Raw genomic sequence first — 15,422 nt, forward strand, 5'->3', positions numbered from 1 at the left:
GTGCAGCAGATACGGATACAGAGTAGCAGCTTCCAAAACCTTTTACATATAAAAAAAAAAACTAAAATAGTATCTTTTTAATGAGTTATTAAATATTTTTACTCAGCCTTTTGTTTACGCAAATGGTTTAATGACATCAATTAGACCAACCTGCAGCTTGAACAAGATAAATCTGACTTGTAGGCACCATACTACCATTAATAACGCCATGATAACTCATGCTAACTTCACAATTAACTCCATGATTATGTTTTTATCATATGTACTTTACAGTACGAGCAAGACAGCATTGCCCTTAAATGTGAGCATTTACTATCAGAGAGCAGATAAGGCAAAGCTCAGAGGAGGGCATGTGTTATGTGACCTTCTTAATGAGTTCATTGTCTATTGCAGTGGTTCTCAAACGCAGCCTTCTGGACCACACACACAGGTCACGTTATCCAGGTCGCCCGGCAGCTGCCCTCTGTATAACCAACTGTCACATTTTAAAAATCCACCGGTGACCTGGAAAACATGAGCTGTGTGAGGACCAACATCGAGAACTGTGATCTATTGACCATAGAGAACTACTGAGTCAATAGTGACTTCCAGACCTCACCTCTATGTGGAGTGGTTCACTGAGTCTTGTGCCCAGGGCAGGCGACAGGGGGGGGTCAAAGGGGACACCTGTACCGGGCCCCAAGCCTGTGAGGGGCCCCTAAGTTCTGATGGCTGTAAGCATAGCTGCAGCAGTACAGTGCCTATAAATGGTTTATAAAGGCACCCGTCTGGATTCCTGTAAGGGTACTTACCCAGACACCCCTCAATATGCAGTATACCAAAAATATTCTGCTCAAGGGTTAGGGGGGCCCCCAGAGATATCCGTGTACTGGGCCCCAAGATTTCTGTTGCCGGCCCTGCTTGTGCCAATGTGAAAGGAACACAACAATACAGATCCCCTACTTGAAAACCTAAATCAGCGACCCTAGGGCTACCGCACATGTGAGCACTAACTTGCGGGTTTAGCAAGTCCACTCTAATTTAAACAACATCTTTAAATTGGCGATTTGAATGAATACAGTGATCTGTGGTCTCTCCCTAAAGGTAACGTGCAACTTCCTAATGGAATTGAAGATCACTTGTAAAGTCCTTAAATGTCTTATACTATCATGCTACCCACCAGTGTTGTAGCATCTGGATACCAGTTTATGAAAGACTAATGGTGCCCATACACAGATCCAACTTGTCGGATAGTCGGACGTGATTTTTCTTGAACTTCCCTGGCAGCTCCCCGGGAGGGTTACATCCGATTTGGTACTTGACCGTTCATTGGATCGGATGCCAAACACATCCAATTTTATCACTTTTCACCCAATTTCTCTGCCCATTCCATCGGAATTGGGTGAAAAGAGGCCAAATCAGACCAGTGTATGGGCACCTTAAGATTTGCTATCCCATGGATCCCATTCCTTGCCCATTTCTTGTGGTTATTACATATGCCCAACATGGAAGCCTCTAAGGCAGGCACGTCCAAATTATGTCCCTCCAGCTGTTGTAAAACTACAAGTCCCATCATGCCTTGCCACAGTTTTGCTAATAGGGAATGCTAAAACGATGGCAAGGCATGCTGGGATGTGTAGTTTCACAACAGTTGGAGGGCTATAGTTTGGACATGCCTGCTCTGAGGCTACTGTACCTCATTGAGGATTCTATGGGTGTGAGCCACACCCCCCGCTACTGTAAGTGTATGTGATACTGCATTCTGGTAACGCTTGCTATGTACCTTTCATATAGCACCTTGCCATAACTAACCCAAGGAACACAGAGGGGAGGGGGGGATTTATCAAAGAGTGCAGAAAGATAAAGTACTAACTAATTAGCTCCTAACTGTCATGGTGTACATTGTGAAATTACAATGAATTAAAAATGGCGTTTGGGAACTGGTTGGTACTTTATTTCTCCAGAGTGATAGATCTCCACATAGTTCTGATGACTTCTCCAGCTTTGGGAGGTCCTTAGATGTGCCAGTTTTAAAAAGGATACAATTTTCTGTTAAGTGCAGATACCGTTACATATCATTTTAAATATGACAGTAGATTATCTGTTACCCATTTGCTGCTTCCCTAACTCTGTCGTTTCACGTTCTGCATCAAGCGCCATTGCTTTATCATCTACTTACCATAACTTGGATGATTTTATCAATGGTCTCCTGATTTATCTCAGTCTGGTCAGTCGGACCGGTTACTGAGTATGAATTGCGGAACAGCTCGTACGGTGTGTTGGCAATCTCCCGTAAGCCGGACTCATAAACATCACGACTTGCAGCAACTGAGAAGAACTTGATACCAGCACCTTGTGCCCTCTCCACCTGGTTCTTCACCCCTCCGCATGGGTTTCCTGTCACATGCCCATCTGTGATCACCACTGCAAAATTCACTGCATTTGTCTGACCTTGAGTCTGAGCCAGAATCTGTGCGGTCATGTTAGAGATGGCGCAATCCGTAAAGGTGCCGCGTCCAATATACTGGACTTTGCGCAGGTTGGCGATGTATTCATTTTTATCTTCTGTGATTCTGCTGTAGACCTGGACCTCATCGGAGAAGTGCAAGCCTCCATATTTCCAGTTCAGCGAAACCTGGTCTAGGTATGCTACGTTCTCTAACTTTCCCAAGAAGGCTGGAATGAAACGCTTCATTTGATCCAGGAGGCTCTGGATAGGAGCAGTCTGTAGAATTATACTTTCAGATGTGTCAATGAGAAAGTACACGTTGATTGGACAATTGGCCTTATCTATAGGAAAGGGTCACAGAAAAGAACAGCTCGTAAGTCTTGTGGGAAACAATCATTACAATGGCACTTTGAGTCCTAGCAGTATATCAACTAGAGAAGTGCCAGATATATTGAACTGTAAAATGCTTGAAGTCCTCAGATAACTATAGATGATCAGGGGCTGGTGCCCACTAGCTAACTAACGTCATCATTAGATGGCATTGGCTATAGAAGCCTACAGGCTTCTTTGCACAAAATTCCTTTTTGGATCCTTCTACATTACTTGCTGTGTGTGCAGCTGGCAAGAATGTATTCCTGCATATCGTCAATGTAAAATGCTGGATATACAGTAGGGGAAGGTGGTCAAATTCTGTTTCTATGACCATAGTATATTTGCGATTAATGAGATATCTCTCCATGGAGGACTTATGTTTGGGAAGCCCTGGATGAAAGTTTTTCCAAGCATAAGGTGTGATGGATATTACGGTTTCCCATGTAAACCAGAGTGCCAGCAGATATATCTGCCGTCAGATTGGGCAGCGTGTTGTCCATACACACTGCCCAATCCATCCTGCCTGACATTACAACTGGGTGGGGGTACTTTCATGCGCCCGCCCAGCTGAGCTGTCTATCACCGCCGTCTACTGTGCGGGTGCACAGGTGGTCAGCAGATCGCCGGTACACACAGAACGGAGTGACAATATATATTTAGAAATATCTGGCATCGGCTGTGTTGCATAGCCGACGTGATATTTCTGTGAACGGAGCCTTGCACAGACATATCGCTGGAACACACTGCTTGATGTTCCACTGATATATTGTCTGTTCGAATGAATGGCCGAAATATCGGCTAGTGTGTACCCAGTATTATACACTATGAACCCTTTGGCTTCCCCAACTGAAAGTCACTACTGATATAAGCACTAGTGCAAAGCTACCTAAGCTGCGTACACACTGAATGATATATCGCTGGACAATCGGCCAATGTGTACCAGAGATATGTCTGTGAATGGATTTGTGATATACTCAAAGATCAAGAGCTCAACTGGGCGGATGTGCCCGATCAGTTGTGGAATCAAGTCTGAAAGATCTGTATGAAGAACTCGCTGCTTGATACATCTGTACATATATCTGTAGATCTGTGACTCATTTGATCTGCAGATATATCTTCCAGGGCATACTCAGCCTAGGGTTAAAGAACCATCTCAATATTCCAAGTAACGGTGCTTTAAAAAACAAACACTTTATTCAAATTAAAGAGGGCCATACACCAGCAGTGGTGATCCCCGGATTAATGGTGATCCGCCGAGGGATCGGTGATATTAAGCATGTTAAAAAGTCCCTCTGGGGACTTCAAGTCCCTCGCGAATGTCAAGAAACAGGGAATTGCTCCAATACACCGCTAGGGTAGGGCACCTTTACATAGCCAGATTAAGGTGGGGCGCAGGGGATACTGTACCCCGGGCCCTCCTCTGGTAAGGGGAGCCAGGGCCAGAGCACAATGACATCTCTCTCGCTCCTGATTCTTGTCCCAGTAGATTTTCTTATTCTATGTGTATTTTATGTTGTATAATGATATAATAATATACACTCCCCATCCCACATGTCTTAAGTGCCCCGGGCCCCCCAAAGCCTTAATCCGGCTCTGCACCTTTAGAGATATTAGGGACGCACAACGTCAGATATAAAAGGAACAGCTGAGTGTGGCTTTATGATGCTATTCGTGTCACGAAGAAGGGTGACTAGTTGTACGATGACACAGTATGCATTATCAAAGTTTGTACCAGCAGCCTTTGCTGCATCAGAGGGCCTGCTCTCCAGGAAATCGGGAAGGTCTGCCAAAAATGTGTGAGTCTAATGCCTGGCTCCAGGAGACAGGGAGGAGACTGAGGGAGGAGACTGAATACAGGCACTATCATTTACTGGAAAGCCCCAGATACTAGGAATTTCCCATTCAGTCTATTTGATCTGAGAGTCTTACACCCATTAGATATCTCACATTGTATGGCCACGATATCTGGATGATGCCCCTGAGGAGACACGTGGAATATGTGGCAGTCAGCAGTGGCAGTGTATACACCCGGCCGGTGCGACTGACCTGTACAATCATTTAAGATATATCACATTGAACATCGAAATACCATTAGATATTTTAGGATGGACCGTACACATACACAGTACAGTTATCTGGGTTTATCACACAAATAATTGAATAATTACTATGAAATGTGTACTCTCTACAGTCAGTGTGATTGGCATTGGTGCATTGGATATCTAGGTAATGTGTCCTCTCTACAGCAGCCATGATGGCACATTTACTGTGCAGTAAATAATTACTTAATGTGTCCTCTCTACAGCAGCCATGATGGCACATTTACTGTACAGTAAATAATTACATAATGTATCCTCTCTACAGCAGACATGAGGGGACATTGGGACAGTAAATAATTAGGTAATGTGTCCTCTCTAGGACAGCCATGATGGGGCATTGATACAGTATATAACTAGGTAATGTGTCCTCTATAGGACAGCCATGATGGGACATTGATACAGTAGATACTGTAACTAGGTCATGTGTCCTCTCTACAGAAGACATGATGGGACATTGGGACAGTAAATAATTAGGTAATATTGACTCTCTAGGACAGCCATGATGGGACATTGATACAGTAGATAACTAGGTCATGTGTCCTCTCTACAGAAGACATGATGGGACATTGGACAGTATATAACTAGGTAATGTGTCCTCTATAGGACAGCCATGATGGGACATTGATACAGTAAATAACTAAGTCATGTGTCCTCTCTACAGAAGACATGATGGGACATTGGACAGTATATAACTAGGTAATGTGTCCTCTATAGGACAGCCATGATGGGACATTGATACAGTAAATAACTAAGTCATGTGTCCTCTCTACAGAAGACATGATGGGACATTGGACAGTATATAACTAGGTAATGTGTCCTCTATAGGACAGCCATGATGGGACATTGATACAGTAAATAACTAAGTCATGTGTCCTCTCTACAGAAGACATGATGGGACATTGGACAGTATATAACTAGGTAATGTGTCCTCTATAGGACAGCCATGATGGGACATTGATACAATAGATAACTAGGTCATGTGTACTCTCTACAGAAGACATGATGGGACATTGATACAGTAAAGAACTTGGTCATGTGTCCTCTCTAGGACAGCCATGATGGGACATTGATACTGTAGATAACTAGGTCATGTGTCCTCTCTACAGAAGACATGAGGGGATATTGGGACAGTAATTAACTAGATCATGTGTCTTCTCTATGGCAGCCATGATGGCACATTGATACAATAGATGACTAGGTCATATGTACTCTCTACAGAAGATATGATGGGACATTGAGACAGTAAATAACTAGGTAATGTGTCCTCCCTAGGGTAGCAATGATGGGACATTGGGACAGTAAATAACTAGGTAATGTGTCCTCCCTAGGGTAGCCATGATGGGGCATTGGGACAGTAGATAACAAGGTAATACTGTATGTCCTCTCCTTTGTAAAAAACGGAATATGCTGCGCTATATAAGAAACTGTTAATAAATAAATAATAAATACGGCAGCCACAATGGAACATTGGTACATTAAATAACTACATAATGTGTTCTCTCTATGGCAGCGATGATGGAACATTGGTACAGTAGATAACTAAGTAATGTGTCCTCTCTACGGCAGTCATGACACTGGGACAGTAGAAAACTAGGTCATGTGTCCGCTCTATGGCAGCCAAGATGGGACATCGGTACAGCCGATAACTAGGTCATGTGTACTCGCTATGGCAGCCCTGATGGGATATCTATACAGTAGATAACTACATAATGTGTAGTCTCTACGGCAGCCATGATGGGACATTAGTACAGCAGATAACTAAGTCATGTGTCCTTCTTACAGTCAGTGTGATGGGACATTGGGACAGTAGATAACTAGGTAATGTGTCCTCTCTACAGTAGGCATTATAGAACAATGATACAGTAGATAATTAAGTAAAGTGTCCACTTTACATCAGACATGATCGAACATTGGTACAGTAGATAACTAGGTAAAGTGTCCTCTCTACAACATGCATGATGGGACATTGGTACAGTCAATGACTAGGTAAAGTGTCCTCTCTATGGCAAGCATGATCAGACATTCGTACAGTAGACCTGACTGGACATTGGCAGAGTAGATAACTAGGTAATGTGTACTCTCTACGGAATGTATGACTGGACATTGCAAGAGTAGATTACTAGGTTAGGTGTCCTATCTACAGCATGCATGATGTGACATTGGTACAGTAGACCTGATTGGACATTGGGAGAGTATATAACTAGGTAATATGTACTCTCTATGGCAGACATGATGGGACATTGGTACAGTAGACATGACTGGACATTGGGAAAGTATATAATTAGGTAATGTGTACTCTCTATGGCAGAAATGATGGAACATTGGTACAGTAGACCTGACTGAACATTGGGAGAGTATATAACTAGGTAATGTGTACTCTCTACGGCAGGCATGATAGGACATTGGGAGAGTAGATAACTAGGTAAAGTGTCCTCTTTACAACAGGCATGATGGGACATTGGTACAGTAGACCTGACTGGAAATTGGCAGAGTAGATAACTAAGTACAGTGTAATCTCTACGGCAGGCATGATCTGACATTGGTACAGTAGACCTGACTGGACATTGGGAGAGTATATAACTAGGTAATATGTACTCTCTATGGCAGGCATGATGGGACAATGGGACAGTAGACCTGACTGAACATTGGGAGAGTAGATAACTAGGTAAGGTGTAATCTCTATGGCAGACATGGTGGGACAATGGTGCAGTGGACCTTACTGGACTTTGGCAGAGTAGATAACCTTGTAACGTGTACTCTCTACGGAAGCCATGATGGGACATTGGTACAGTAGACCTGACTGGACATTGGGGCGTATATAACTAGGTAATGTGTACTCTCTATGGCAGCCATGATGGGACATTGGTACAGTAGACCTTACTGGACATTGGCAGAGTAGATATCTGGGTAAGGTGTACTCTCTACGGCAGGCATGATAGGACATTGGGAGAGTATATAACTAGGTAATGTGTACTCTCTACGGCAGCCATGATGGGACATTGGTACAGTAGACCTTACTGGACATTGGCAGAGTATATAACTAGGTAATGTGTACTCTCTACGGCAGCCATGTTGGGACATTGGTACAGTAGACCTTACTGGACATTGGCAGAGCAGATAACTGGGTATGGTGTACTCTCTACGACAGGCATGATGGGACATTGGTACAGAAGATACAGTGTTCCAGCTACAGCAAGTCAATGGCATGGCGAGACTTTACTTTTATTGTAAAGGCTTATCAAGTATTTCCATTCAATTCATATGACCTCCACCACTAATATCTAGATGGTTCTTAATACTGTATATGCCTTGTGTATTTGTATAGAAGGATTGGTTACCTGCACATGACTTCGGGTCTCCGTTCTGTGCTGAGAGCGATCCAAAGACCATGCAGAGCAGCAAACACAGCATCTGTAGTTGGGCCATGACCACTCTATGGAGAAACACAGAACATTGTACCACCAATAAACCATATAATTTCCAATACATCATGGAAATACACAAGCTAAGGCACTCTTACAAACAGAACACCTATTCTTCCCATCAAGCAATGCCCTGCTGTGACGGTGTTGACCTGTGCACATCATGGTAGAATATGTAGCATTTTACCATCTTGGGGGCACTTAATGCCCGATTTAGACAAGCTCGCTAGGCTGCATATATCCACTGCCTAGCGAGCAGGTAAACGCCGCCCCACCGAAAGCACACCCACCCCACAGCATGTGCATCCGCTCGCATGCGCCCACAAAGAGGACCATCAAATGAGTTTTCCTCTCTTCGTAGATTAAATTAAGCCTGGACTTACTTTTATGCTGGATGTTCTTCTGCTGGGAGCGGGCGCTGACTTCATGTGATGTCACCCGCCCTGAGCAGGCAGGGGCACGCCTGCATTCGCAGGGGTCCGCCCATCATTTCTATGGGCCTGCCCGTGAAACGCTAGGCGGAACCCAGCAACGGCCCCCTGCCTGTCACTCAATTTGCGAACGCCCCGGCTAGTGAAAAAATCGGCAAAGGTGTTTCCTCCGGAGGTTGCACATGTGCATGAGCACACCCCCACCATCGGAGACTGTAGGAACAGGTCTGAATCAGTCCTCTTAGTGCCAATGCTTAGAACTGAATCTCTATCAAGCAGGTCCACATACGTCATTATCATCACAATCATCAGCCAATAGTCTAGTAGAAATAGAAATGGGCGTGTTTCGACATAAATTCTGCATATAAAGGGGCAGATTCAACGAGTAATATTTTGTTATCAATCGTTCTGAATAATAAATGGCGCTCAAGCCAATCAGCTCCTAACTGCCATAAGACATTAGTGGTCGACTTAGTCACTGTTGACCCACTATACCCTAACCCAGTGGTTCCCAAACTGTGCGCCAAGGCTCCCTGGGGTGCCTCGGAACACTTGCAAGGGGGACTCTCAATTTGGTGATCTAGAACCATTTAAAATTATTTATGGTCAGTGATCGTGGCTTCCAGTTATAAAATATGTGGGTAAACAGTAGTGAATCATGTTCCTCACCACATAACTGGACCTAAGGATACAAATGAATCACAACTTATTTAATTTATTATATATTTTTTTAATTCTCAGTAACAAACTTTTGGCCTAGGGGTGCCGTGAAAAATATTCTGATACTGTAGGGTGCCATGATTCAAAAAGTTTGGTAACCACCTAACCGTAAGAACGTCCGCTACCTCAATAAACAGATATCCTATGTTCCCTGGTGAAACATCATCAGCAAAAAATTGCTCTTTTTCGCTGTTTGTTCCCCAATGTTTCGCTGATGTTTTTATCTTACCCAGCCCCTTCTGATTGCTTATTGGTTAGTATAATTACATGACTTGCTATGATTGGTGGCCCTTCATGATAATAAGGAAGAAGGCGGGGCTGCTGAAACATAGACTGGAAAGATGTCACAATGGAGAATATATACACACACACACACACACATATATATACATACATATATATATATATATAAACACACAAATATTTATATGTATAAAACAGGTATTAAGTTAATTAACTTTAATATGGAATAACTGGTATATACATGCTGACATACAAAATCAATGAAAATCGTTATTTTAAAGGCTAAAAAGAAATAATCATTGTTGTCCATTATGATATAGGAGTCTATGTTCTAAGCATAAGGGTGGATGGGGATGAAGTGCCAGCCAACCAGCTCCTAACGGCCATGTTACAGTGTGTTTGGCAGATGTATGAAGCAGTGATAAGGGAAGAAATGTGAGCCAGTAGAGAAGTTGCAACCAATCAGCACTGAAGTAACATCTATAATTTGCATACTTTTAAATGATACAGAGCAGCTGATTGGTTGCCATACGCAACTTCTCCACAGGCTCACTTCTCCTCGCTTATCACTGCTTCATACATCTGCCCCTGTGCTAAAATGGCAGTTAGGAGCTGGGTGGTTGTGACGCTGGGTGGTTGTGACCCTGGGCGACATGCACTAAGATTTGAAAAGTGACAAAATGGAGAGTGATAAACCACCAACCAATCAGCTTCTTCCTGTCATTATTTAAACACAGCCTGTGACATTACAGGTAGGAGCTGATTGGCAGGTGGTTTATCACACTCCATTTTATCACTTTTCAAGCTTAGTACATCTGGCCCATAATCTCTGTCCACTTTATCTCTCTCCAAGCTTAGTAAATAGACCTCTTTATCCATAAAAGGAATGTCGTGTAAAATGGCACAGATCTCTGTGATGTGAGTAAACAACACTGTGAGCAAAGGGCCACAAAAACTGTAAGTTGGCAGCGTAATTACTGAGACTGGCATATTGGCGGGGCACCAGCCTAACATCATTATTTCATGTATGGGCATAGATGTCTTCGCTTATAGATTCCTCTCTAGGCATACTGACAAACACATACCAGTACTGCCAGCCTATGTACATATCGTGTCTGGCTAACATTAGGAAAATACACTGCTGCTCCTTATTAATTATTGTATTATTAGTGACTAACATTCTTATTCATTGTGCAGACTGCTGCCTATATGTGAGGCTGGGCAGGCTGATGTGGAACCGTAAGTCTCAGCATGCTCTGTCAGTGTGATGATCTGTAGACAAGCTGGGATCTGTAGTCTTACAACAGCTGGTAGTACATAGGATGCCTGGGTTTGAGCCACCCCAAAAAAGTTTGTGTCTCCTCAATGCATTGTAAACGGAGGTGTCATACAGACAGTTGTATTAATAAACCACAACTGCTGCTTTTTGGATGTGAATGTATAGATTAATGAAGACCAAAAAGACATATCGATGACAAAAACGGTTCTGTACACTTAAAGAAAAACACAATAGAATATACAAATATATATATTAACTAGACTCAGTGATTTATATCAGAGTAAGTGTCATTTGTGTGATCTAGTATCGGGTATTCTTTCCTGTGAGTACAGGAAAAATAATTGTATAAATCATACAAATAAAAACCCAATCCTACCTTATAGATGGTAACACAAAGGTAATTTAAATTGTCAGCTGCTGGTTAGCCCTGTGCATCCTCCAAGGGGAGAGAGAGAGGATTCTTCTTAGGATGGGACCTTCTTCCACCAACACAAAAGTGTGCTCCCTACACCCAAAACTTCTCTCTGCAAACTTTTTTTCTCCTCCAAGTTGGGTCTGCCCCCTCCAGGCTTTGCATGTTATATGAAAGCGTAGTACCCCCTGTGAGCACTGGGTGGCATTGTGGATCCACTATAAGGAGGAACTCACAAAAGGGACCCATCTGCTCAGAGAATGTCACTGATCTTACAGTTTGTAGGTTGGTCAGCAAAATAATTGATTCATTTCCTGGGAATAAAGCTTTTAATTATTTACTGAAAGCAGAAGAGGCAGCCAGTGTGTGTGTTTCCAGCTCTTGGGGAACTACAAGTCACAGCATGCACTGCTAGTAAAGTGGATATTATGCCAGCTCCAGTAATTAAGGACAGGAAAACTGAACTTGAGTTTGATCATGGGGATTTTGCAAACAATTTGTCCGTCCGGCATCTGTGTTCTATCAGTCTGGATCCAGTTATGAGAGTGTGGTCACCAGTTTAACTCATCTGGAAATGCTGTTTCTGCAGGATTTAAGTATCCATGCAATGTACCCAAGGCTTGAATGAAGAAGTGATCACTGAGGTGTATATACTTGTTCATATTACTCACAGCATGTGTTTTACTTAAGATCTACCATTATGCAGTTTAGGCAGCTGCCTAGGGCACTGGGATCTGGGGGTGGGAGGAGGGGTCGCCTCCGAGTCTGTCCATCACAAAATTAAGGGTATCTATGAGAAAGACATTCATGTACTTAATGCAAGTGGCATCTGTGGAACTTCTTAGAAGCCCCCTCTGTTCTTTCACTTGAGGCACTGGAAGTGGGTATTGGTGGCAGTGTGGGGTTGGGAAGGCTGGAGATGGCAATAGATTGAAGTTTTGCCTTTGTCTTCTATAAAATATATTCATAAAAAAAAAAGAACTTATGTTATGGCAGGTGGACTGAACTTACCTGTAGATGGATCTTTGACCAGCTATTGGCCGTCTTTAACATAGGCACCGAGAGGGGGCGAGTACAAAAGTGCTTAGCTCCAGCCTTAGTGCTCGGGAGTTCAGGGTGGCTATAACTAGCCGTTATTGTCTTACCAAGGCTGCTCGTGATTGGCTGCCTATCCACGAGCTGTGATTGGCACATAACCAGTGTCAAATGTATTGGTGGCAGCCACCAAAAGTGCCGGATGACAGGTAATTTTGGTGTGCAGCCCGCACAAAAATAAAGCATTGAAAAAACATTGCTACAGTATAACAGATTTAGAGCAAGTATTAATGAGACATATATCTCCTACCATGTTGCACTGTACAGTAAGATAGACAAGATGGCCCCTGCAGATGCATGGTAATGCTTAAGGTGGCCATCTTGATATAGGGCATGAATCTCTTATAGAGAATGAGGAAACTGGAATCTACACAGTAGCGCACACCTCTTTCTCCAGCTACAACCCCTCTCACCTAGTGCCAATGGCTACCTGATGTCTTTCAGAACTGCTCCCACAAAATAATCTCACAAAAAAATTTAAAATGTCAAAAGGGAATTACAAGGTGGTACCAGTGGTTGTCATAGCACAACAAATAAGGTTGTTTTAAAGATTGAAAAAAATGCTATTTTGTTTCAGCTTCTAAAGAGTTAACTACCGTTGCTGGTACCATATATGTGTATCCGTTGGTGATCTAATAAAGGGCCTTATTCTGGTCGATGCGTAAAATTCCGAATTCTTTCGGATGGCGTTTTTAAGCCGTCTGCGCATGCGTGGGCAATGCTATGCGCATGTGCCACGCACGGTCTCCGTACTCGTTCTCACTAATACCGTACAGAAATGTGCACCGCATTCACTCGGGAAATATGGGCGTAATATGGGCGTCATTCGGAAGTACACAGGGGCATAGTTTCAAAGTGGGCTAAACTGGGCATAAACATGAGCGTACACGAGGGAGTGCACTAGTTCTGGTAGGCGTGCATTCGGACAGAACACCAACTGCAAACGAACCAACAGTCAGGAAATATGCGGTCTTCATACGCAAGTTTCACTTTGCGGACACCACTCGGTCATGCGCTAGGCATTCGGATCGCCCAATTAGTACGGCCGCACCTGAACCACAGTCAGTTGAACACAATACAATCCACTCCTCTACTCATTACTCATTAATTACACTCTTTTCATTGCTTCAATTGGAACCATTGCAGCCTAAATGGACCTAAAATATATGCTGAAAGCACGGCTGCATTTTTTACGCACATTTACACTGCAAGCAATGGACAGAACTTGGTATCACTAATATAAATATACATGTCACTTTTACATTCAGCAATAACACCACACATTTGGGGATCAAATGAAAAATGTATTACAGTTAGGGAAAGCATAACATTTTAATAGCATGTTATGTGGCACATGCCAAAAAATAAAGGGCGTAAAGGGGCAAGAAAGAATGGGCGTAAAGGGGCAAGAAAGAATGGGCGTAAAGGGGCAAGAAAGAATGTTTGGAACTTTGCATGATGTAAGGGTTAATCTAAAGTGGTAGTAATGTGTTTAATGATCAATTCTAAAAATAATAGATGACCATTAAAAACAATACCTTTTAATGAGGTAGCCTAATTGCATAAGTGTGTCATGTGTGTGATGTATGAGTTCCGATGATATGAAATACACCGCATCGGTGTGTACAGGCAGCTTCCCGTCCGTTCTGACGCCGTAAGACCGTGCAGACGCTGTAAGACCGTGCAGAATCTGTGTGTGTCCACCGCACACGCATGGTTTGGATGTCGTCTGTAAACACGCCCTCTTCTTAAAGAGTGAGTCCGTCCGAATGCGGAGGACCGTTGGGCGTTTCTTCGTACGATGTCCGCACAGCGTGGCGTGCGGTCCGCTCCGAAAGAATTCGGGACGGGCCGCATCGACCAGAATAACCTCCAAAGTGTCTTGGTGTCATTCATTGGACTTCCAGAACCCTCCTATCAGACTCTGCACTGACATTGTACTTTATGACTGGCTTCTGCAGGACACTACAGTAAACCAAGTCATACTGTATCTGACTTATTTTACATTGCCACCTTCTCACGTACATAGGTCTGCATAGGCACCTCCATGTTGGTAACATCAGCTGACCTAATCATCTAATCACTGACTGCTTTATTTCTAACCTGACCAAGGCTACCAATGAGCATCTAGGGCAGCGGTGGCCAACCCGCGGCTCGCGAGCCGCATGCGGCTCGCCGAGCTGTAAACTGCGGCTCCAGCCTCCCGTCTGCAAAGCGGGGTTTTGAATTTGGCGCCAATTCGGCTGCCAAATTCAAAACGCCGCATCGGCGGCCAATAGGAAACGACCGCGGCGAGCCATCAGCGCTCGCCGCGCCGTTTCCGCCCTGCCCCCGGCGTCTGACATCAGACGCCAGCGGGAGGGCGAAAAGTCTTCTTCACGCCGGCGGAGCGCAGGAGCGCTCCTGAAGACGCGAGAAGCCGCCGGAGGATGGCGCAGAAGACGGCGGCGGGGAGAAGAGTTCCGGCGCCGCTGAAAAGGCCAGAAGACGCCGGGATCAAGACAGAAGATCTCCGGCGCCTTCTGCAAGAAAAAAGAAGATGGCTCCCGGAGAGGCCAGCGGGGGTGGGAAGCAAAAGAGCTGACGAAGCTCCCCCCAGCGGCCTCTCCCAACACCAGGTAGGGGCCTTTGGCCTCCTACCCTCCATCCAGCCTAGACCACCGGGTGTCGGGCACTAGGCCCGTGGGCAAATTCAGGCCCTTCTGGCCTGTGTGCGCATTAGTCGGGCCCTCTTGGCCCGTGGCTCATTTATTTGTTGGGCCCTCCTGGCCCTCTAGGTGGGCCCTTTAGTTAGGAAGCTGGGCCCTCCAGCATAGGTGTTGCACTGTGGGCAACACCTGTGCTGGAGGGCCCAGCTTCCTAACTGTGGGGTCATATGATGTTTGGCACTGTGGGGGGGCATATGTTTGGCACTTTGAGGG

At 44.3% G+C, this 15,422-nt stretch overlaps 1 protein-coding gene across 2 annotated transcripts in view; it reads right to left on the reverse strand.

Annotated features, from left to right (window-relative positions):
* The window catches only part of COL6A2 (collagen type VI alpha 2 chain), a 36,801-nt gene extending 25,272 nt beyond the window's left edge, over positions 1-11,529 (reverse strand). The window contains exons 1-3 of one of the 2 annotated variants that reach the window (XM_083154619.1): positions 11,371-11,524; positions 8,238-8,330; positions 2,159-2,769 (exon numbers count right to left, since the gene is read on the reverse strand). In XM_083154619.1, the coding sequence (XP_083010745.1) occupies positions 2,159-2,769; positions 8,238-8,325 (699 nt within the window). In that variant the 5' untranslated portion in view covers positions 8,326-8,330; positions 11,371-11,524. Of the gene's footprint in view, positions 1-2,158; positions 2,770-8,237; positions 8,333-11,370 lie in introns of both variants that reach the window. The other variant, XM_083154621.1, reaches the window with a different exon arrangement.
* Positions 11,530-15,422: the final 3,893 nt, after the last annotated feature.

The sequence above is a fragment of the Crinia signifera genome, chromosome 7 (genome assembly GCF_055691185.1).
Source record: "Crinia signifera chromosome 7, ASM5569118v1, whole genome shotgun sequence".
Taxonomy (NCBI): Eukaryota; Metazoa; Chordata; class Amphibia; order Anura; family Myobatrachidae; genus Crinia; species Crinia signifera.